At 57.2% G+C, this 24,071-nt stretch overlaps 6 protein-coding genes across 6 annotated transcripts; all 6 read left to right on the top strand.

Moving 5' to 3' along the window:
- Nucleotides 1-252: 252 nt before the first annotated feature.
- On the top strand, nt 253-2,313 carry DQ04_01911050 (DNA polymerase sigma; the record flags this gene model as incomplete). The annotated part of the gene is made up of 1 exon (XM_009311306.1): nt 253-2,313. One exon carries the CDS (start codon nt 253-255, stop codon nt 2,311-2,313), a length of 2,061 nt encoding a protein of 686 aa, XP_009309581.1.
- A 444-nt stretch (nt 2,314-2,757) lies between these two features.
- Nucleotides 2,758-3,357, top strand: DQ04_01911040 (centrin; the record flags this gene model as incomplete). Its single annotated transcript, XM_009311305.1, has 1 exon — nt 2,758-3,357. One exon carries the CDS (start codon nt 2,758-2,760, stop codon nt 3,355-3,357), a length of 600 nt encoding a protein of 199 aa, XP_009309580.1.
- A 336-nt stretch (nt 3,358-3,693) lies between these two features.
- Nucleotides 3,694-7,716, top strand: DQ04_01911030 (hypothetical protein; the record flags this gene model as incomplete). Its single annotated transcript, XM_009311304.1, has 1 exon — nt 3,694-7,716. The coding sequence occupies one exon, from the start codon at nt 3,694-3,696 to the stop codon at nt 7,714-7,716; it is 4,023 nt and encodes a 1,340-aa protein (XP_009309579.1).
- A 428-nt stretch (nt 7,717-8,144) lies between these two features.
- On the top strand, nt 8,145-12,992 carry DQ04_01911020 (vacuolar protein sorting protein 18; the record flags this gene model as incomplete). The annotated part of the gene is made up of 1 exon (XM_009311303.1): nt 8,145-12,992. One exon carries the CDS (start codon nt 8,145-8,147, stop codon nt 12,990-12,992), a length of 4,848 nt encoding a protein of 1,615 aa, XP_009309578.1.
- Nucleotides 12,993-13,305: 313 nt separating this feature from the next.
- On the top strand, nt 13,306-15,405 carry DQ04_01911010 (putative malonyl-CoA decarboxylase, mitochondrial precursor; the record flags this gene model as incomplete). Its single annotated transcript, XM_009311302.1, has 1 exon — nt 13,306-15,405. One exon carries the CDS (start codon nt 13,306-13,308, stop codon nt 15,403-15,405), a length of 2,100 nt encoding a protein of 699 aa, XP_009309577.1.
- A 391-nt stretch (nt 15,406-15,796) lies between these two features.
- DQ04_01911000 (hypothetical protein) lies at nt 15,797-23,905 on the top strand (the record flags this gene model as incomplete). Its single annotated transcript, XM_009311301.1, has 1 exon — nt 15,797-23,905. The coding sequence occupies one exon, from the start codon at nt 15,797-15,799 to the stop codon at nt 23,903-23,905; it is 8,109 nt and encodes a 2,702-aa protein (XP_009309576.1).
- Between the last annotated feature and the right edge of the window lie 166 nt (nt 23,906-24,071).

The raw sequence follows: 24,071 nt of genomic DNA, 5'->3' as shown, positions 1-24,071 counted from the left end.
GCTCCACTCTTCTGTTCACCGGAAGTTGCTCTTTCTTCGAGCTACATCATCGGCAGCTGCTACTCGCCGCACGGTGAGTTGCAGTGTGAGCAGAAATAAACAGAGGCGGAGGCGGCGAGCTGTGCGTCACCAATACACATCGCAGACGTGCAGCCCCCCCATCTCTCTCTCTCTTTCTCTCCTTGTGCGTCTGTGTGTGTGTGTGTGTGTCTTCTTCGTTGTGCCGGTGTGGTTGTGGGAGTCTGAGCCAAAATGGGCCGCCGCGCACATGTGGTGAGCCGCAGGTCTGTCGTGGCCGCGAACGGATCGCCGACAGCCGCGAAGGAGGAGGAGAACTGCGGCGAAGGCGGTAGCAGCGGGGCCATGGCAGACATCCCGGCGCCGGCACCGGCGCTCAGTCTGTTCTCGCGCTTCCAGCAGAGGAGCAATGACTTCACCGGGGACTGGATGATGATGCAGGATGCGGAGGTGCCGTCTGTCCCGCCCATCTCTTCAGATCTGGCGCAGAAGTTGCGTGAGCACCAGGACGTCATGCAGAAGCAAAGAGATGGTGCCGCCGCCACTGCCGCTGAGGGAAGAGCCGCCACGCCCACAACAACCACGACGGCTGGGGGCGAGGGCGGCAACACCAGCGAGGATGACGAGTATGACCCCAACGAGGTGGCGGACACGAGCACGGTGCAACAGAAGCAGCCAAGCGACGGTCAGGGTGAAGACGGAATCCAGGGTGACTTCCTCAGTCTCCTTTCCACCAAAGAGACGAGAGGTGACGTGGCAAAGAGCGATCTCCAGGCCACACTTACTGTGCTAGAAGGGCGTTGCGCAGTAGACTCGCCTAAAAAATCGTCATTGTACGAAAATAATAAGCAAGAACGACAGAAGGGTGCGTTGCAGCCGTCTTCTTCCTCGCACCAGCGTGTGGTGCCGCTCTGGAGCGTGGAACGTTTCACCACGCGTAATGGATATTCGCGCAATCCGATCATTGCCCTGCACCAGGAGATATGTGACTTCGTTGATTATCTTCGCCCATCGCAGGTGGAGATGTCGATGCGGCGTATCATTGAGATGGAGGTGAGTGCCATCGCCAAGCGCCTTTGGCCCGAATGCGAGCCTATTGTGTACGGCAGTATGTCGACACAGCTGCTGCTCCCGCTATCCGACCTCGACATGTCGATTCTAAACGTCCCGGTCTCCGTAGAGGAGGCCCTGGCGACACTGGCGAGGGAAATCAGCTCTGAGGGGTTGTGCCACACCGCCTACCCGCAACTCATCCTAAAGACAAAGGTCCCGCTCGTGAAGTTTCAGCACCGCCTCTCGTTGCTTGACGTTGACATCAGCATTAACGCTGCGGACGGCCAGCGGAACTCCGCTATTGTGGTGGACATGCTGAGCAAGTACCCAGAGGCGCGGACACTCACAGTGGTGGTGAAGTACTTCCTGCAGCAGCGCGGCATGCACGAGCCGTACCACGGAGGCCTCGGCTCTTTTGCCACGACGCTGCTGGTGATCAGCTTCCTGCAACACCACCCCATCTACACCGATCACACAGAGGAGCGGGCGTACTCCGGTCTGGGGCGGCTTCTGGTCGACTTCTTTCGCTACTACGGCCTCTGCTTTCGCTACAATCGCTGCGGCATCTCGCTGCTTGACGGCGGCCGCTACTTTCGTCGCACCGACGCCTCCATGTTCTCCCCAATGCAGGCGTCTGGGCCACGCTCACCACTGGGACCACCGCAGGTGCTCGTGGAAGATCCGGGATGTCCACAGAACAACGCTGCGAGTTCGCTGCGCAACTTTCACGTCATAACGTCACTCTTTGCGCACGCATACATGACGCTGACGGCGGTGTTTGACCCGCCGGCGGGCGGCTCGCAGGCGTACTCACCCGACGCGGTTGAGATTGCACGCCGCCCCACGCTGCTCTCACGCATTCTGCACGTGGACGCGCCGAGTGTGGGGCGGCGCCAGTCCATTGCGGCCGCGTATGAGGCGCTGCTGCAGGACCCTGCGCAGCGCGAGAAGGTTCAGGCGGTGGCCGCGACGTTCCGCAGCGAGGAGGATAAGCGTGGGCGCAAGGGTACGCAAAAGCCAGATGTGCCTGCGGCAGGTGCTGCAGCTGCGGCGGCGATGGCAGAGAGTCGTAAACGCCACCGCCGCAATACCCCGGCAAGCACGAAGAGTAGTAACAGCAGCAGCAGCAGTAGCAACAGCAGTAACAGCAGCAGCAGCAGCAGCAGAAAGAAGGGCGGCAGTGGTACCATGCCATCACATGACGGTGCATGCTGTGTAAAGGGGGGGCGCCCCCGCGGTTGACGTGCGTGTCTTTGTGGCGGGGGGGCACGTGGCGCGTGCGTGTCTCCTCCTCACCCCACGTGCATGGCATTGTTGAAACCCGTGGGTATAAGAGAAAAAAAGAAACGAAGAAATGTCGAACAACGAAAGATATGGTGAGACTCTCTCTGTGTGTGTGGGGGGGGGGNGGGGGGGGGGGATAGAATGAGTGTAAGAATGGTTCTTAAGCGCGGTTCACCCTTCTGCTGTTTCGCTCCCGAGTAAAAAAAAAACCCATTCCTCTTCCACACGGCTGCTGGTCCTCTGCGCCACCACCACCACCTCCGCTCTCCCCGCGGAGGCCGACTGCTCACCCCTACTCATATGCACACAGGCATACGAGGAGAATCCTTTCTGGCCTTCCTGCTGCTATTGCCTTGCACCTTGGTAGTTACAAGCAAAGAAAAAGATTCTCGCTACTCCCACATGAGCCGCCCAGCGAGGCCGGGAGCGCCATCTCCGCTGTCCACGCAGCCAAGGCCCAACGCCAGCCCGAACGCTGCCGCTGTCGCTGCTGCTGCCTCCCCCACTTCGGTGGTGTCGGAGCTGACGGAGGAGCAGCGGCAGGAGATCAAGGAGGCGTTCGACCTCTTCGACACCGACGGCAGCGGCACCATCGACGTGAAGGAGCTGAAGGTCGCGATGCGGGCGCTTGGCTTCGAACCACGCAAAGATGAGGTGCGCCGCCTGCTCTCTACCAACAGCGACGAACGTAGCGGCGGCGGCGGCAGTGGCGGCGACACGGAGACGCTGGCGATCGGCTTCGCGGAGTTCATGGACATCATGGCTCGCAAGATGACGGAGCGTGACTCGCGCGAGGAGATGCTGAAGGCGTTCCACCTCTTTGACGACGACAAGACGGGGAAGATCTCGTTCAAGAACCTCAAGCGCGTCGCGCAGGAGCTCGGCGAGAACATGACGGACGCGGAGCTCCAGGAGATGATAGATGAGGCCGACCGCGACGGCGACGGTGAGGTGAGCGAGGAGGAGTTCCTCCGCGTGATGAAGAAGACATCGCTCTACTGAGACGTACGGAAGCAGCAGCAGCAGCAGAGCAAACAAGAGAGTGAGAGAGAAAGGGGGGTAGATATCTTTACACCGAATGTAAACAGCACAGGTATACACGTAGACACTCACCTTCTCTTTTGTGCAGCGCGCATTGCGACGCCCTGGGCAGAACTGTGCCCACCAAACGCATGCAGGCCGTTAGTCACGGATGAGGGGCGTGGTGGCGGGGGGTGTTCCGCGTCCAAACAAAATTCTTTCTGTGTGCCTTTCTTTTTCTTTTGTTGTTTTCCCTTCTTTTCGTGTGGGAAGGTTTTAGCGTCCCCGTGTTGGTGTCCCGCAAGGCGGGCTGGTCTGATGCAGAGCAGCGACCACCACTGGGAGCCGGGCGTGGCGTCGAGTGGGCACGGCGCCTCTCTACTGACCCGCTCGTTTCTGGCGCACATTGTGGGCACTGATGCAAGGATAGGATCAGCAGCAACCACAACCACAATGACGGCGTCTACCCAATGCCCATCTTCCGTTCAGTCGCTATTTACAGGCACATCCTCTTCCACTTCTACTGACACGGCTACTACGGCTGTGGGTGGGGAGGATGCTGGAACCCTCTTCCAAGAGAAGATACGGCTGCTGAAGAAGTCGATGCAGGATCAGCGAGCACTGCGTGAACAGCAGCAGCAGCAGCAGTTGCAGCGCGAGCGGGACGCGCGTGAAGTGAAGGATGCCGTGCACAATCTGCAGACCGGGTGCGCAGTTTTACCATCCAACGATAGAGGTGATAACGATTGGCACAGAGCTCTCAACAGCGGCAGCAGCAACACCATCAACATCAACAGGGACATAACAACAGAATCATCCTTTATCCAGTCGATCGTTCCCCCAAGGGCGTGGCGCAGGGTGGCGGAGTCTGGCGAAGCCGAAGAGGTGTGCCGCACACCAATAAAGGGAGTGACCGTGCAATCAACTGCAGATGATGCCAGCGATGCATCAGGCGCAACGGCGTCTCCTGTTGTGGTCGTCGTGGCCTCACCGCCACTCCCTGTGGTGCATTGTGACGCCGCCACCATGACGGTAGATGCGTCCCCCACGGCGCGGCTGCGCATGAACAGCGATGAGAATACTGCTTCTGTGTCCGTTGCGAATACAAATAAGTACGACAGGTGCACTGATGCGCCTTGCCGTGAAGTGGACAGGAAGGGGCTGGGCGGAAAAAAACCCATGAATCAAGGAGATGAACCCGTTACCGCTGCTGCCAACTTGAAGAGAAGGGTTAACCCACCCGATTGCCAGTCAACACGAAACCGTCACTGCCTGACATCGCCGCTTGCTGATGCTGGTGTAGGGCTAGCAGCTACAGTGAATGAGAGCTCCGTCAATGCGTCGCGGGACGCCGCGGTTCAGGTGGGTACGGTGCGTAGGCCCAAGGCGCCACGGAGGCGGGAGGCAGAAATACGAACGCTGCGTGCCCCATCAGAGCGCTGTAGCAGCAGCAGCAGCAGCCGTTTGAGCAGCCTGCATCAGGACACACGCGCAACGGGTTCCGAGGCGATGCTTCTCCCTTCCGATACAAAGACGATGTGGGCACAAAGTGAAGACGACGACGATGACGAGCCGGCACCCCGTAGGCCCACCAGAAGAACTGCCAGGCTGTCGGAGAAGGAGGTGGAGCAACTGGTGATGCGACGTCACGGGCCGCACGCTGTGCTTGTTGGCAGTTGCTCCGCGAGCTCCGAAACGCATGCTGAGGAAAATACGACGGAGGTGTTGCGCCGGCGTGGCGTGTCGCGGAGCCACGTTGTACCGCTGGAAGAGGCGAAACACGAGTTAACGACGTTGCACCGCCGCTCACCGAGCCTCGCACACAAATGGGTGAAGGAGGACATCGAGGCGGTTACAAAAGCAACGTTGGCGCCCACCACCCGCCCTTCAAACGGCTCGACCCGAAATAATCAGCAGAAGTCGCAGCGGAGGGAAGCAGGCGACGAGAGCGCGTTGCTGCGTCAGCGTCGCTGCCTTCTTCGCCAAATTAAGTTGATAGATGCAGAGATTCACCGTATGGGGCAGGTGCCGTGGTCCAAGACACTGCGCTCGGGCACCGGCACGTCGACTGCGCTGGAGCGCGAGAAAGCTAAACTTGTGGCTCTACGCAAACAGTATGAGACTGAACTGGAGCAAGTGGTTACATTTGGTGAGAGGCCCGTCACACCATCGCTGCTGCCGCCCTCATTACCGCTGCAACACCCACGAGCTACATCTGTGCCTCGCCGTGGTCCTTCCGTCTACGAAGCCGTGTTGCAGCAGCAACCAAAACAACCGGTGAGTACCAAGAGGCCGAGCATGGCAGGCAAGACTCTGCAGCAATGTGGGGCGAACGGAGGCCGCACACTCTCTAAGCGCAGTGCGCCATTGGGTAAAGGTGGCAACAATAGCTTGCCGCCAAGGGTGCAACACCCCGAGAAAGCGACTTCACGCTCGCAGTTTTCCTTTTCCTCAGCGCCCTGCACCGGATCATGCTCACATAATGAACTCGGTGGCCCCCTGGGACCACACGCGAACATCAATCGTTCAGGGTCTAGAAGGTCCATCTCTCTCGATGCCGAGAGAATGGCATCGCTTTATCTACGCAGTGCATCATCATCGCGGCGCTGTGGCACACCATTGGGGAATGGAGAGAGCCTGACGATGACCTGCGACAACTCAGCTGCTGAGAGCAGCGACGTTCCCCTCTACTGGAGGGTAGCGCAGATGAAGCGGGACACGGAGGCGCACAGCGAAAACAGGGGTGACACGAGCAACTGTTGGCTGGACTGCGAGTCCGCGTCGCCGTCGCCCAACCGCGTGAGTCCGCCGCTGCCATCGCGGGGACGCGTCAAGAGATTTGATGACAGCTGGTGTGAGGCGGAGCTTTGCTCGGATGTTCTTGCTGATCAGTACTACTGTGCGGAGTACGGCGAAGAGGAGTGTGTAGGGAAGGATGAGTCGAAACTCGCGACACAGCAGCCCTCATCAGCTGCCGAAGTAGCCCACCGAAACTCAGATCGGCGCTCCCTGTCTGTCTCACTTCCACTGAGGCAGCAGTCGCAGCAGCTTCAGAAGGCACAGGTGCAGATGCCTCGCGCCCGCTCCGGATCGCGGACAGGAGTGAAGATTGCTGGTGCGGTGTCCTCTGACAAGAAGGCGGGTAAAAAGCACTCTAACCTTTGTTACCGTCTTCGTGCCCCGACACCGCAAGAGGCCTCAAACCGAGGCGAATCAAAGCAACTGTACTTTCGGGCCGACCCAACAACCTACAAGGCGAGAACAGAGACACCAATGCATAACGTCGTGCCACGACGTTTGGGGAGGGAGGCGCAGCTTAACGCGTACCTGCAGCATGAGGAGGGCTGCCGCCGCAATATGGCCACCAGCTGCACGCCTGCTCGATGGCAGGCTGCCTACGCACCTCCTTTATCACATTTACTAGTGAAGAAGAAGCGTCTACAACAAGAGGACAGTAGCATGTTCGTTAACAACTCCGGAAGTTTCTTCAGCAGGACATCTCGTTCGGCTTCTGCTCCGCCACCTTCCACGCAGTTTGGAGAGAAGCCACGGAGGGCGGCGGGGCGCCACCCCTCCCCATTTTCTCCCGTACCACATCAGCTAAAAGACACCGTGGATTGGACTTCTCCACCTCGTTCTCTCAGATCATCTCAAATGGTGGAGCGTACACCGCCACCTGCTCACCACTCAAGCTCATGCCACAGAGAGAAACATGGCGGTCTGTCACCGCCACCGACAGTATACCGTGACCCAAAGGAGGAGAGTAAACTCCGAGTGAAGCAGCAGCAACAACGACGGCAGCTTGACTTTTCCCCGCAGCTATCAGAAGTTCATGTGTCACCTTTGACAGAGTACAGTGGTGGTGGCAGTTCGCCGATGGGAGCCACGTCGTGCGGGGCCGTGGCGGGTCAGCCGCGCCCAACTGAGAGTACTGAAAGGGAGTCCGAATCCAGACAAGTAGTGATGCGCCGACGAACACTTTCATCGTCGATGGGGGTTTCGCCACCTTCACCGCTGCGTGAGATAGCAGCCGCTCGCAGATCGAGCACCAACGTGCTATCGACGCCCTTAAGGACCACGCCGTCACCGCTCAAGAGCAAGCCGCAGCGTCACCTCGGCGATGACCGGACAAACGAGTTGTACCCTTCTTCTTCACGTTCTGCTGCCGCACCGCAGACCACACGACGGGTTGGCGCGGGTGGGATCACGCTGCGCCAGCTCTTTGGCCACGAACAGAAGCCCCTTCTTCGCTCCCCAGGGAATGGACTAGAAAGGGGTGGATGTAGTTCAACCGATGTTCTACTGGACCGTATATGTGAAATGCGAGCGCAAATGAAGTGAGCGCTCAGTGTTTTTTTGTTTTTCCTTGTACTCCACATTGCCTTCTAGAATGCGGCGGATTGTATGTGACGTGACGCCAAGAAACACATGTGATATGTGTGAATGCTTTAAAAGTGTACTCATGTTGCTCCTTGCGGCCAAACGGGCACGAGTGCCTTGATACGCTTTAGATGCACCAACAGAGAAAGAAGAAAGAGACCCTCTTCTTGGACAGTAATGTGATGAGGGATATAGGCCTTGTTTTTTTTTTGTTGCTATGTGTGTATGTGTGTGTCTCATGAGTCGCCTTTTACGATGCCGTTGATACTGTGGGCTTTTTTTTTTTCCTTCGCTTCGTTCGCATGCCGGCACAATAACAAAACAAAGGGGGAAGGACAACTAGAAACCCACAAAAAAAGTGGTGCTCTGGGTGCTCCGTTGGAGTGTAGATGTACGTGGCATCTGAGGCACTCGCGTGGTTCGACCACGCCGTGCTGACGGCGGAGCACCTTGAGGAGGGCAACGACGAGCACCGCGTGGTGCGGCAGACCCTGACGGCAGCGACGCGCCGGCGCTTTGAGGCACAGACACTCACCAACTGCTCCCTCAACAGCAGCAGCGTGCATGCGGCGATGAACGAGTTTTACCGCAGCGTCGGGCAGCGGCAGAAGGCGGCGGCGATAACGCCGATGACAGCATCACCACCGCACACAATCGGCTGTCGCGCGGAACACGTCGCGTGCCCGATCGACCACAACGCCGAGCCCTTTGCGCACACCGCCAGCGCCGGCGGGACATACGCCGTTGTGACGGAGTGTTTGCCGCAGCACTTGTACTTGTTTGACCAGGCGAACGACATCGCCATCAGCCGCCTGAGGCTTGCCAGCAGTGGCGGTGAGGGCGCCGCAGCACCAATACCACATGAAGGCAGAGACGCTCCTATTGACGAAAGTGATCTTGTCGTTTCACTTGATCTCGACCCCCGTGGCAACTTCTGTGTTGTGCGGTGGCGCTCCGGCAGAGCGGCGTACTACTACATACCTTCCTGCCGCCCCTCGCGGCGGCAGAGCGCGGCCGACATGCTGCACCGCGCCGACGCCCAAAAAAAGGAAGGCAAGGAGTTCGTGGAACGGCGGGAACGGCTGGATGGCGACATGACGCCCCGACGATTCCCCCTAATCCTCTGTCCAAGTGTCACCGGCACGCGCCAGCCATTTGCCATTGAGTGCATTGCATGGGACATGCACAACCGCAGCGATTTGACGACAGGCGACATCATTCTTGGCTCCAGCAGCGGCGGCATTCTACTCGCATGCCAGCTGGCGAGCCACGGCGTCGTTGCGGCGCGCAGGCTCTACCAATTCCCACAACATTACTGCTGCCACCCTATTGACAGCGTCGCGTACGCTGTTTCCCTGGACCCATCTGGTGCCCCGTGTCGCCACGTGGTGCTCGTTGCGCAGAGGAGCCGCATGTTTGTATTTGCTTCCCCATGGGGCCGCGGCAGCGCACTCGAGGCCGCGTTCGATGCATGTCGCACTGTAGCGCCGCCCTGCGCTTCACCTCGCACACACACAACCCCGGCATATGGGGTGGTGGACGGCACGACTGGAGGAAGTTTGTCCAATTACATCTATTTCGGGGACGACGCAACGGGCACCGCAGCTTCCGGCCCTGCCTCTGCTGCAATCGGCTGCCACCACAGGGCGCCCTCCAGTCTTGTTACTCACGCAGGCGCGATGATGCCGCGTATTGGTGCTGAGTTTTTAACATCACGCTTACTTTCTCAAGTGGTAATTCTGGACCCTCGCGAGTTACTCCCAACAGCCACTTCTACCTTCACTGCAGCGACGAGAGGGAAGGATGAAGACGACGATAAAACGGATATTGCGCCCACATTCGGTGCGGACGAACTTCCAGCCGTTTTTTGCTGGCAGTACGGCGACATCATCACGCAAGGTGTGGTTTTGCTGACCGAAACAGAGGGCACGGCTTCTGTGGAGGAATCTCACAAAATGCGCACCCATTCTTCTTTACGTAACGGTGCCGGTTTGCACCCTTTATCGCCTCGACCAAGAGTGCGCTCGCCGTCCGACAAGAAACGTCTTCCGTTCGGTCTGACGCACAACTTGTTGCCAATCGGTGTGCTCAGCGTAGTGAGCCTCCAGTGTTGCCTGCAGGAGTTGTCGTGCCTGGTGCAGCAGTTCAAAAACAATGCGCAGCGTCCACCAATGTTTTGTCTTGTGCCTGTCGCAGCGGAAAAGAAAATCAGTCCGCAGGTCGCCCCGGGGCGAAATGCTGGATCCCCCGAAATGGGGGCGCAGCCGTTTCTCCCCCATGAGACGCGTCAAAAAGCTTTGTTTTCATTATCATCATCCAGTTTCACCCCAAACCCATCCTTCATCGGAACTGTTACATCATCAAGTAAGAGGGATTCTCGCCCGAATGAGAAGGCAGAGGAAGAGAAGATTGTTTCCTTCGCGATGGGATACGGACACTTTGTGGTGACAACGACACGATCGGTGTACGTCTTTTGTCACCTCGCAGCGCTGCCGCTCCCACATGATGCACTGGAGTGGAAAAACAGCCTGATTTTCTCTCAGAAGCTTGCGCCGCGAAAGGAAGGCGGTGCTGCGGCAGCGTCTGATAGCGAGAGCCATGCCACTGTTGTCTGTTCACACGACATGGGGCGAGCGCAGGTGTTTCATCTGTTTACCACATCGTCCATCGTGGATCTTCGCCTTCGCCGCCACCGCCACCGCTGCGAGCAATACGTTGTGCAGTTGCTGGACGCTGTCTGCCCAATTCGTGGGGCGCTTGCAAGCAGGAACGACTCTGACGGCGGTGATGGTAACGATGACGGCAGTGATGGTGATGGCGACGAGGCGATTGGGGAGCAGCAGCGTGCGAAGACTCTAACAGCGGCATCTGTGACGTTGGCTTCGCCGTCCCACCGCTTCACACTACCGCTGCAGGTGTTTTGGAAGAGTCCTTTGACGTCCGGATTGACAAGCCCGAGCATCGGAGGCCCACTGAGCTCTTCGCCTACCAGCTACTTCAGTGGCAATGGACCCCCGCACTTCCTCTTGTCCTCGCACTTGCAGAAGGGGCCCGCCGCTGACACTGCAGCATCTGTGGAGGAAACGACCCGAACACAGGGACCAGGGGCGGTGATTCTTCCACACATCGGCGTCCTGGGTGGACACGTGGAGGTCGGTCTTCGTCAGACCACGTATTACGACACGGACAATCTGTACAACATGGCACTACGCCTTTCTGCCCTTTCTCCATCGACGGAGGAGCGGCACGATTTGCTGCCACGCGTTCGACACGCGTATGCAACACGGCTGTTCCGTCAGGGTCGCTTTCTTGAGGCTGCAGCACAACACGGACTGGCATTTGATGGGCCACCCTACTTCAACACGCTTCTGCTCGAGTTCTCACGCATTGCGGTAGATGACATGGAGCCACTCATCCTATTGCTCCTCCTGCGGCTGGGGGGCTATGAAAAACACAAACGCGGTGTAGGGGCGCATAGCGTTGAGGTGAGCTGCCTCGCAAGCTGGCTCATCTCACTGCTTCTCGAACGGTGCAACCAACTCGGGAAGGGAGTGAAAGGAAACAATGGTTCTCCAGCTCTGGCTACTTTTTCTGCTACTTCTACCTCTGCTGCTGCTGCTGCTGCTGCTGCTGTGCCGTCACTGACCTCGGGGGAGGATTGTGGTGCAACGCGGCGCTCGGCCGAGATGGCAGCGTATCTCCGCCACAAGTACAGACTCAGGGAGCCGCAGCAATTACTTGACCACATCCTTCAGCAATACCGCACATTCATCGAGTGGAAGGCCATTTGTGCCGCTGTCTTCGGCATTGCAAACAGCGAGCTCACCATTGACCTGTGCGAGCGGTTTGGCCACAACGAGGAGGTCTTGTCGCGACTCCTCCTGGCACAAGAGCACTCATTGGAAGGGCTGGTACGTCTCGAGCGACACAGCAGACGCGCCGTTGCCGTTGGCACCGCTGCTACTGCTGCTGTTGTTGCAGGGGCAACAGGAACAGAAGCAGTACTAGCGGCTGAAGGCCAAACTCCTTGTTCACTTTCGTCGCTCAAGGTGTACTGGATGCGATACGCATCGGTGCTTATGCGCCGCTCTCCGTGCCGTTTTGTGCGGTACGGACTTATTCCTTTTGCCTCCGAGTTGAGACTGAATCCTGTTCAGCTCATTCCTGCGTTGCTCCTGTATGACCCGAAGCGTAACGAGACAGTCATCGAGGCGGACAGTGCGACAGAGGTTGTGCTGCAGCGGCACATAATTGAAGATTCCCTGCTGGAGGAAGAGCGGGTCCGCGCCCCATATCATGCAGCGCGACTGTACTTGGAGCATGCACTGCACGTCGAGGGTTACACGGACGATTGCCTCCTAAATTTGCTGCTGTACTTCACAGCACGTGATGAGGACGACGCTGCTCTCACCCGCTTCTTCAGTGGGATTTGCATGGGCGATGTGGCGTGCCAAATAGAGTCGTCTTACGCATACCGTGTGTGCTGGCAGTTCCAGCGGCCGCTTGGGTGTGCGTGGTTGTACTTCCTCACCGGCCGCTACCAGGAGGCGGTGCAGCTCGCCATGAGTCTGCGCAATGAGCAGCTCGCTATGCAGTTCATCCGCGGTGTCAGAGGCGACAGCGCGGAGGGTGTGCGCCACGCTCTGTGGAAGGAGCTCGCCACTGCGACAGCGAAGGACAGGCAGGGCGGATCCCGACGCGCACTGCAGTTTGTCGCTGAGAGTGAAGGGGACCTCAACGTGAGTGATGTGCTGCCGCACCTCTCGGGAGATGTGATGCTGCAGGAGTTCCGGGAAGAGCTTCTTTCGAGTGTCGCGAGCTTCGGCAACACGCTGACGGATCTCCGGCAGACGATCGAGGCTGGAGCACGGGACGTGGAGGTGCTGCGTCGCGACATCGAGACGACGCGATGCCGCCCACTGATTCTTCCGGCGGCGCAGCGTTGCGCGGGCTGTGGTCAGCCAGCGCTGACACGCCCGTTCGTTGCTTTCAAAGGGTGCCGCCACGTCTTCCACAAGACGTGCTTCGACGCTCGAAGGGCCAACATGGAAGAGCAGCTGCGCCAAATTGCGGTGCCTGTCCTTCCACTGCCGAGTGGCAAAGAGAAGGAGTTTGACATAACGCCGCCGGCCGAGGAGGAATTGGAGTGCGTGCTGTGTAGCACGAGGTACCTGCGCCTCATGCTGACGACTCCGCTATCGAACAGTGTTATGGGCTGCCTGCCCCGACTGCCATAAGGGAAATACTATGGAAAGTGTATAGACCTTGGGCAGTAGGTAGTAGTGGTGATGCCCACGTCTATTGCGTGAGTGATTGCAGCAATGGTATGGTACACATTCTTTCTTGATTTCCGTAAAGCTGCAAGACGTGTGGGTTCGTTTTGTTTCTCCTACTTGTTTCCTTCCTATAGCAGTAACCTTTGGAGTTGACGTGAAAGTGTGCATGTCACTTGAATCCCGTTTTACTCGACGGTGTATCGTTATCAGCAGCAGCTGTTGCTACAGAAGGAGGAGGGGGTGCTTCCTTCCGCACCACTGCGTTTTGCCGTCCATGACACAGTCGCGGCGCTATCACGGGACGCCCAATGCACCGCAGTATTCTGAGGATCGTGTGGCCAGTTGGTGCCGCAGACTCTGGGCCCTAGCGCAGTGTGGCAGCAGCAGCAACTGCAACAGTGGCGATGTGCAGCAGTGCGCCTCATCCGTGTCTGGTGGTCGTAACCGCATGCTGCTAGGCGAGGTGCAAAACCAGGCGAAGCTTGCCGAAGAGCTTAAGGCGGTGATGATTGGTGAGAAGGGCCGCTTGCCGGAGTCTCTCGTAGAGTCGGTGTGGCACGTGTATGAGTCAATCATCCCGCCTGACGTGCTAAGCGATATGGGTCGCCGCGTGACTCCCGTGCAGGAGGCGGGATTCTTCGACTTTGTGGCCTGTCTGACAGAGCTCGACATCAATCTTGCCGACGTGCGGGCGGCGGCAAAGAAGTTGGGGTGCTGTCTCGACGCTGTTGAGACACTCCTCGTTGATGCGCAACGCGGATCAGGGAAGACCACGGAGGAACGCAACCCACCCGGTGTAAGTAGCAGCACCGACGATGCGGCGGCGCTCTCTACCAAATTGGTTGTGGCGAAGAATGCTCTGCTGCGGCAGTGCTTTGCTGTGCGGCAGGCGGGGTCGCCGGTGCACTATCTCTGGTTGCGGCAGACGGCGTCGCTGGAGCGTGGGATGCGGCGGCTAATGGACTTGCGTCGCTGCGTCACGTACTTCAACGGCAGGTGCCGCGAGCGCATCGCCTCACTTCAGGTGGAGCTCAAACTAGTGCAGCAGCAGCAGCAGCAGCAGAAACAACAACACATGGACGTACAACTGCCCACAGCAGAGGAAAAGTCACGTAGACAGGAGTGCATCGAGCTATGGGTAACGCGACAGCGCCACGTGTCTTTGATTGACGGCGCCCTGGAGTTTCTCTTCAGCGACTTCTTTGCGAGGGAGTGGCTCGTGATGGAGGAGTTGACCTGGTACTCCACGCCGCCTTCGCTGCTGGAGCAGGTGATCGCTGCAGAGCAGGTGCACCCCTTTGTTGGCGGCCTCGCTGACATAAAGCAGCGGCTGCAGCCGACGCAGGACCGCCACCTCTTCGCCTTCTTCCATCCCGCTGTTGTGGAGGAGCCGTTGATTGCTGTGCAGGTCGCCCTCACGCACGGCATCGCCGGCTCCGTCGACCACATCCTTGGTCGGCCATCACATCTCCATAAGGAACATCAGCAGCACGATGCGGAGCCGGTGGACACCGCCATATTTTACAGCATAAACTCCGCCCAGTCTGCGCTTCGCGGTATCAACCTTGGCAATATGCTCATCAAGCGTGTGGTACGTGAGATCGAGGCGAAGCTCAATGCGGCACGACGTGCTGAGGGCCTCTCACCCATTACAACCTTCTCTACCCTATCACCCATTCCTGGCTACATCCCGTGGTTTGCCACAGAGGTGGCAAAGCTTCAACACCGTGTGTTAACGCATAACAGCAGCAGCAGCAGCAGCAGCAGCCACATGGTGACGACGCCGGCAGGCCAGAAGTTTACGGACCACCGCATCTTTGGCAATGCTGGCGAAGATGAAAGGCGTTACTTTGCACAACTAGGCGCAGCAGTTGTAGCGTACTCAAAGCGTCATGGAGATACCCATACTAATCTTGCAACTCAGCTCCATCGTTATTTTACTGCGATTTCTGCTAATGTTGCCGAGAGTGCTGCAAGTGACGCGGCCAAACTGTCCATTCTCCAGTATCTACTGGCGCTCTTTCAGTCTCCCAATAACGGCCAGCAAAGCCCGTGGTGGGAGGATGGCGAGTTCACGCGTGCAATTGAGCGGCCTCTGCTACGCTCTGTGGCGCACTACCTCTGTAGAGAGAAGCGGCGCAACCGGATTTTGGACCCTGTTGGTAACTTTCACATCTCCAATGGGGCAACAATGCTGCGACTCAACTATTTGGCTAACTGCACCGCCACCGGCAGCCGTGAGAGCGCCACAGTGATGGTGAACTACCTCTACGACCCTGCACAGGTGAGCGCACAGGTGAATGCGTACGAAGTGCACCGTACTGTGCCAATCGCTGGCGAAATTCTTCAGCTCCTGGGGAGTGAAGGAGAATGAAAAAAAAGGGTAAGAGGAATATGTGGGTGCAAGGAGGGGTTGCTGCAGAAGTTTGAGTGTTGGTTTCCTCTGCCAATACATATGATTATGGCTGTGCACCTATGTTTTTGAAACTGTCGTGTCTTGGGCGTCACGTATCTTATTCTTTCTCACCTTCTCTTCTTTCAAAATTTGTCTGCGGAAGCGGGGGAAAAGGAACACATTGAGTTTCACCATCATACATATAGAAGAGCGGTGAACCGTCTGGGAAACAGGAAGGCTTGGGGGCCCAATAGCAGTGAGAATTCTTTTGCTTGCCAGCAACAACAACAACAACAGCAACATCAACAACACAAAAAGAAGCGTTTTTTTTTTTCGCGATACCTTTGCTTCTTGGTATCATAGGACTGCGATGACCACATCGGCATCAATTACACTTCCAGATGTACCAGGGAATCTTTCTATACAACATGTGGCTAGCTCTCCCGCGTCGGCGCCGCAGCCAGACGACAATCCGGATCCATTAAGGAGGAGCGGCTCATTTCTCTCTGTTACCGGAAGTGAGAGAGAGACCGGTGACGCTCGAGCCGAAACAAAGAGTCCGTCACCAGAGCCTCTGGTGATGTCGGTGGACGACGTGGTGCCACTTGCGTCTTGCTCGGTGCAGCTACCATCCTTGCAGTCGACGTCACCACAATTGATACCACCGCAGGAGGGGAAGCGACGCTTCAAGCGACTGCGGGCCACGCGAATGTCATCATCGCAAACAAGAGGGGGCTGGCGTAATCCGAGCACCATATCCGTCCTGGATTTGGCAGCCACGGATCTTGACGAGTTGCGGAGGTCCTTTGTTGCGCATGGGTACATTTTTAACCGAGGGGATTTGGTCGATATGTACAAGTTAGCCGGTAATGTGGCGAAAGAGATACGACACGGTGAGCGACAACAGCGCAGGCGGCAGATACAGCGTGCCACACGGCATCAGGCGCCAGATAGTCGCAAGAACTCCATGAGCACTGTGAGTGAAGTTGAAGGCAGTCATGGTGGTGGCAGCATCACTTCTTTTGTAGATGGCTCCAATACCACTGCTACAGAGTCTACAAGTCCCGCTGCGGAGTTTCCTTCCCAAAAGACACGCCTTCTCTGCATCTGGTTGTACGATCGACTCGTACAGCAACGTCTGGCTGAGTACGCAGAGCCGATAAGGGGTCAAGCACGGGACCCTCTCTCTGGTGCCGCCACCTTTTCGTCGCGTTCGTTCCTGAGCGGTGCGTCCAGAGCGGCGATGAAAACTCTACGAGGTCCACCAACGCCACAACTTCTGCATGAACTTGATATACATGATGAACTCAGCTCGCGCCTCTGCGAGCGTGACCCTAGCGCAGTCCTATCACTCTCGGATGTCTCACCAGATAATATTTTGCTTCCGTTACCAGCCTTCGTGTACGTTTTCAGTCGAGCAATGTTCCGTCTGTACTATTTCGCCAGATTCCCAGCGAATATATTTGCTGCACCGCGTGTGCCTGTTCGTCCAGGTAGTGGGGCTAGTGCCAAAGATGATGGGAAGAGCGACACCACCGGTTCCACCAATGCGGCGGCCGCTGCTGCTGCAGCTGCTGGTTATCATGCTGATGAAATTCTTCAAGAGGCGGCGTTCCTCCTTGAGGAATGTCGGTGTACGGCGTGTCAGTTCTATGAACTCATTGACACGGAGCAAAAGGGTGTCATAAGTTGGTCTTCTTTTACGGACTCACTGATGGAGCAGGTCGAAGTCCAGCATCGCACCATGCGGGACAAGGAGAACTCCGAGGAGTACATTCACAATGACGCTAGGGTATTCGATGAGTATGTATTGGAACCGTTTCCATCAGTGATGCAGCGCCTGGGATACATTGGGGCTGTCACAGAGGTACGACACAATGATTCTGCCATCATCGTGGAGGGCACGTACGACTTTGCACTCTGTGACAGTTTATACACTGGCCTCATTCAGCGCAAGCTGCTGGTGCGCACCTCGGGTATGCTATTTTCACATCGCCGAGGCGCACCTGACGAGTGGGGCGCCGAACGATGGGATGCCGCTACAGACACTGTGAATCTTTCACAACAGGAACAGAGACTCAACGGGAAGTTTGTGCACTACGAAGATGGCCGCAGCTATGATGGTGAGGCAAAGCAGAAGAAGCTCGACAAAAAGGAGCGCCGTGAAAGCTCCAATGTGGGTGGAGAAGATGATGATGACTCACAGTATGGAAGCGGCGACCGCATTGATCCACGCACCAAGCCTCCAATAGAGAGTGCACTGCAGGTGCGCGGTGTCGCACCGGACTTGCCGTCAGCAGTGGTGACGCTGCACAATGATCTCCTCATCCGCTTCTTCTATACGGAACAGCACCTCTGGGTGGTGCCGGAGACTGTTACCGTCTGCTGTACCGAAACCATCACAGCAATGGACTGGAACTGCGCCGAGGCGGATGGCGATTCGACTCTGAAATTGTCTCTCTTCATTGGTACGCGCTCAGGATTCGTATGCAAGATTGACCTGGAGGCAATTTTGCGGCTGATGATGAGTGTGAAAAACACTAGCGGCGACGTCATCACAACAGGCACAGCGGCAGCTGCCACTGCTCGCGCCAATCTTGAGTTGTATGTTCTCCTGCGTCAGAAAATTCACAAGGAGTTTGTGACGTCATTGTGCCTCACAACCGCTGGTGTGCTGCTTTCTTCGAGCCTGGACGGCACCGTTGTTCTCAGTCGAGCAACAAATCTGACGATGCTGCGCTCATTTCGTGCGCATCACGGATCAGGGGTGCGATTCGCCTGCATTACACCACTGCGGAATGCAATTTTGACGCTTAGCACTGGCAACCGCGTATCACTTTGGGGAAACACACATCAAAGCTCACATGTGGACCTCTATGACCCGTTGGCGCCGCACTACTTTCCTATTGTCTCTGTCAAGGTGGATGAGAGCTTGGATCAGGTCATCACAGTGGACAGTAGTGGTCATGCAAAGGTGTGGAACCTGCGCAGCAGCCTCACCAAGATGTCGTTTTACGCGGTTTCTGACAAAGGCTTCTCCACCTTCCGCCACATGTACTCGGCGGAGGATGCCACACAACACAACGGCTACCGCCTCTTTGACGTGGACGAGACGGAGAAGCGACGACCCCGACTGCAGAATGACAACAGTGGCCAACACGATGTGCCAGCGCTCTTGCAGACCACACTTTCGACCATTGAGGCAGGGAACAAGGCTAGGCACCTACACCCTGTGCGTCACGTCGCCTATGATGCGTCGACGAAGCGTCTTTTCGTCTCCGGCACACACAACAACGTTGTTTGTGTTTTTGTTAGTGGCTCAACAGCAGTGAAGGCTCACTCGACGCCGCTTCTTTATCTGACTGTGTGCGAAAGGAATCGTTGGATCGTTAGTGCGAGTGTTGCCGACTGCCGTCTATGGAGCTACCGTACTGGTACACTGGAGCTTGGTCTCAAGGCGAACGCACCAGAGTTCATTATGGCGCGCATGGTCCCTGTTTTCGGCTCCCAATCAAACTCGTCGGTAAGTGAGCAGCTCGCGGCCGCCACAGGGGAGATGGAGCGCTACACACTCGATGAGTGTAAGCAACTGCTGCCGACCCTAGATGACATTATGCAGGTGGTAACATCACGGGCGGACGCACACCGACGGGATCGCAGTCTTAACGCCATCTCGAAACGTGCAGGTGCCGCAGAAAAAGTACGACGTATCGCGCACTTGCGGCGGGAAGGCGACGATGGCACGCAAGCTACTTTGACGTCAATTGCTGCTATTGCAGGTTCTTCCGGTGGCACCAGTGCTACTGGTGGCACGGACACCATGGATGATGATGCACAAAAAGACCAGGCGGCGTCCTATCGGATTGTATGCGCCCACGTGGATTCCCAGGAGCGCTACATATTCTACGCCCTTAACAATGGAGACATTCGTGTACACCGCACCGACTCGGGGCGACTGTCCAAGACATTTCTGACAACGCCGCCTTCCACCGACCTTATCTTTTCCGCTGTGTTGCAGTGTCGGCACCTCTTTACATCATCTAAGCGGCTGACGGATCCGAGCAATAATGTTTTAAGTGAGGAAATGGAATCACCACGCCGTCTCACAGGTGCACAAATGCGTGTGCAGGATGTCGCGTTTGTTTTGCAGCGTCTCCTGCGTCAGGAGAAGATGTTGCCACTTCACCAAGGCGAACGTCACTCTATCCATACAGAGGCAACTGGCATGATGACATTGCGGAGATCCCAGGAGTTGGGTGTTGTGTATGCTGATGGCGTCATTCGTTTTTTTCTGCTCGTCGGCAACAGCGTGCACGCGCACCGTCTCATTATCCCTGAGTTCCTCGTCTCCAAGGCTCTCTCGTATCTGCGAGTCGAGGGTGTGCTTCAGAAAAGGCTGGCGAGCATCTCGCCTCCCGTCCGAGAGAATGGACTTTCCGAGCCACAGCTGAATTATGTTGTGGAAGCTGACGCCGTGAGCTTCATCGCGGTGAGCACTTCACTAGAGCTCATCTGTCTCGTGCAGGTAAACGGGCGCGTGTCGGTGATAGACATGAGCACACCAGTGGGTTCCCTGACGCAGGTACTTACTATGACGGCGGAGGTGTCGGCAATTTCATTCCTCGGCGCGTATCCGTGCCTGGCTGTGGCGGACACACAGGGCTGCATCAGCTTCTTTCTGATGAAGGGCGCCGCGATGCTGGCGCTATTCGAGGATTTTTTCAAGGCGGTGGTGCTGCATCGTCGGCAGCAGCAGCGGCGGTACTCACAGACACCCACCCTTACTGACCCCCCGCCAGGGGCTAGCGGCGGCGTTCAGCAGTACACAAGTGGGGCGACACGGCGCATGTGGTGGTTCCAGACTCCTGGCACACCAACGGCGCTGCACTTTGACCACACACTCTGCACGTTGTACATTGGCACGCGTCAGGGCTACATTTCGTCCTACTTGCTGCGCAACATGATCGTGGCGTTCGATCTGCACCCTGTCATCAGTGCTTCTGCGACAGGGAAGTCGTTCGACCATTACATCACCTCTTTGCGACAGCAGCGCGAATCCAATGAACAGAGAGTGTGCAATGTATTGCTTGTCTTCTTCGGTATTACACCCGATCATGTAATGAAGTATCTTGACGTCACCCGCACCACTGCGGCCTCGCTCTGGCGTGGCCCCAAAGGTGTGACAAATAACAGGGGAGCATCCGTCTCGTGGCGAGCTGCAGAACTACAACCACAACAACAGCAACAGCAGCAGCAGCAGCAGCAGCAGCAGCAACAACAACAACAATACCAATCGATGTCACAGACGGGGCGATCAGTTGCGATGGCCTTATCATCGTCGGGGTGTTCTGCGGGTAACATCAACGCTGCAATGCCGCCACGCACGTGGAAGGGTTCCCTCGCGTGGGTCTACGAGTCGTGCAAACCGCTCTTCTACACGTTGCCTGTTTCACCGTCACCTTTGTCACCAATGGCGCTGGGCAACGTCTCGAAGCCTTTCTTTGACCTCTCAACGGTTACCCTTTCTGATCTGTTCGTTGCGGCAGCGATCCTCCACCATGCGCTGCAGGTGGTATTGATGAAACGTGACGACCAAATGCCATCAAAAACAGCAACGACGGGGCATGACTGGACCCCAGCAACGGCTTTACCCATCGCTGCATTGCTTAACCAGAGTGAATTGCGGCATATTCGTCAGTGCATTGCGGAGGAGCTCCGCTACCGGAACGAGTTGCTTTTAGAGTCAGAGCGGATGCAGGATTATTCCTCCTCTGCCAACTCCCCTGGCGGCTGCGCCGTCGAGGAGGACGTCGACATTGATGCTTTGGATGACGATTCGGGGGAAGTGCCAAGTGCCATTACGGCGGATTGGGTGGAGTTTCTTTTCCGCCGCCATGTGGCGGATTCAGTATGCGACTCCCCACTATCACTGCTGTCTCTTCACGCTACACTAGAACGTGCCCGATGGGAACGGCGTGAGCGCCACAAGCTGCTCCAGCTGCAGGTGAATCTGGAGCGGGAGGAGCAGATGGGATTGACAGGCAGCTCATCCGTGGCCATACTCCCACGTGGACCCAATACGATTATTTCTGTTGATTGTGAAGCATTCCTTGAGGGGTCGCCAAGGTATTCCCTTACTGAGACAGTACAACGCCGCGGGGCCAGCGGGCGGGAGGAGGAACCATGCGACATTGACGGTGGAGAGGGCGTGCGCTGCATCACAACTCGACGCAACGGAATGGTCCTGGTGGGCAGCGCCGACGGCTCCATTTCAGTGTGGACTCCGTACGGCTGCGCGCGGTTGCAGGATCTGTGCCCAAGTATGCTCTTAGAAAGGAGCATTTACCGCCTGGGTGAATCCGTAAAGACGCAATTCGCACAACAGGTGGAGCGCGTCTCTCGTTATCGGCAGCGGCAGGCGTACGCGACAGGATGTCGCGACACAAAACTGCACGAAGCGATGATGCGCAACTTAGATGTCAAGTACAGAGCAGCCATCATGAAGGGTGAGGCGGAGCGGGCACTCAATGCGCAACGCAGGACTACTACAGCAACCAGTATAGTCAGCAGTGTTACGTTGGGTAGGAGCGATAAGGCGAGGAAGACGACCGACTACAATATCAGGAGCGTATACACCCCGCGCAAGTCGCCCCCTTTTGCAGCGGTGACTCAAGAGACGAAGCGAACGCTCCTGGAGATGCAGAAGGAGCTGCTTCTGGCGGTGTTGGGCATCACCCCAGTCATAATGACAGCAAAGGGCATTCTACTGGAGGATCTGTACTTTCTGCCACTGCAAATGTCGATGCTGTCAGAGCTGGAGGATTTCAATGTGGATGCATACAACGCGGCGGTGGATGCCGCGGTGGCGCGGCTCACACACAATCTAAACAGCAGCACAATGTGTTGCGATGACGCAGACGGCGATGCAGACGCTGCTGCCGCCGCTGCTGCCGCCGCTGCTGCAGCAGCTGCAGCCTTGGGAGGGACGCTGCCGATGTCGGCAGATGGCAGGCGTGGCAACTCGTTTGACGATCGCGGAAGCCGCGTGGACGACGAATACACCGGTGGGTCACTGCAGCCTGGTACCCACTGGGGGGGTCACCGTAGGGGCGAATGGGACGATACGACACAAGACGAAACAACCGCGCACTTTTTTGCGGCACATGAGAGACATGTGAAGGCCTTCTACACTGAACAGGAGCAATTTCGGGAGGGAAAAACGCGATGCGCGTCTCCCAAACGACTATTTGGTAGCGCGGCGATGAAGTTGCGAGGCTGCCAGTCGTCCTCCTTAGCGGACCGGCGGCACTCCGCTGTTAGTCAGCGCACCGCAGAGGCCTCCCACACTAATACTGCCGCGTGGGTGCCAACGAGCGCGCGCTCTCTTCCGGCGTACGCGCAGCCTGAGAAAAGCAACAGGGTGAGCGCCATCACCGTCGGCGTCTCCACTCGGCGCGAGCGGCGGCTCACTGGCTGTTTTGCGCTGGATCTGCAGGGCCTCGCGCGCACCTCCCGCTGGTTTACCGCGGAGGAGGCGATTCGTCACATCGTGGCGCAGAGCGACGGCGTGGCCGCGGCGGAGTCGTTCAGCACTCTGCTGGGCGCGCTCACACGTGGTGCAGTGCGGAATGCACGTGATAGCCCGTCGATGGAGCCGCAAGCAAAAGAGTCAGCCTCGCTTCTCGAGCCACTGCTGCTTACCACAAGCATCACTGAGGAGGAGGAGGAGGAAGAGGAGGACAACAATAGCAACGATCATCATCTGCATCAGCAACGACTGCAGTTATGGGAGACGCATCCCTCGACGGAAGCGAGGTCGAGGCAACGCAGCACCGTGGCCGTCTTGCGCTCGGAGGAGCCAAAGGAACGGCTTGCCTTCTTCATTACCGAGGCCGAGGCAGCATCGGCGGCAGCAGGAAACGGCAGCAGCATCCCACATCAGGGCCGCACTGCGCACACGGGCATGCCGATGGACAGCACCCCAACAGCCACAGAGGAGTGCGACGGATCCGAAACAGCGGTTAATGTGCCCATCGAGTGGTCACTCGCCAGCAAGGGGCACTCACACCGTGCCAAGCTGGCGCACACTGGTCGCACAGCACCAATGTGCGAAATCCGACAGCGAATGAGGTTGTTCAAGAGCTCCCACATAGTGACCGCGGGCAGCGCCACGGATTCATCAAAGACAGCCAACGACACAAGCACCTCACGACTACCGTTAGATTTTCACATGAACACGTCAATTCCGTCTCTATTTTCTCCAAGCCCCACCAACAACTTTGAACGGAGTGAGCGCACGACGTACAACGGTAAGGGAGCCCGGCCATCCAGCGGTGTGATAGTGCAACCGCGAGTCTATGGCGATGTAAGGCCGAAGACAGTAAGCAGTAAGCGCGTACCTTTGAAGTCGCCACTGCGATACCCACATCTTCCTATTGCTTCTGATTCCGGTGGCGCGCGTAATGCAGAAAGGGAATAAGGAGATGTTGCACATGTAAGTGATGGGTACTCTATTTCGTCTTTCCCTTATACTGCGCCTCTGCTGCGGGAACAAGGAACAATGAAAAAGAAGAATAATAATATGTAAATGAAAATGATGTACCTGTTTCTAGCAACGTAGGCACACCGATTTCCCCCCCCCCCCC

This window comes from Trypanosoma grayi, assembly GCF_000691245.1.
Source record: "Trypanosoma grayi strain ANR4 Tgr_191_V1, whole genome shotgun sequence".
Classification (NCBI taxonomy): domain Eukaryota; phylum Euglenozoa; class Kinetoplastea; order Trypanosomatida; family Trypanosomatidae; genus Trypanosoma; species Trypanosoma grayi.
Note: the sequence above shows the minus strand (reverse complement) of the source record. Positions and strands in the feature narration are given on the sequence as shown.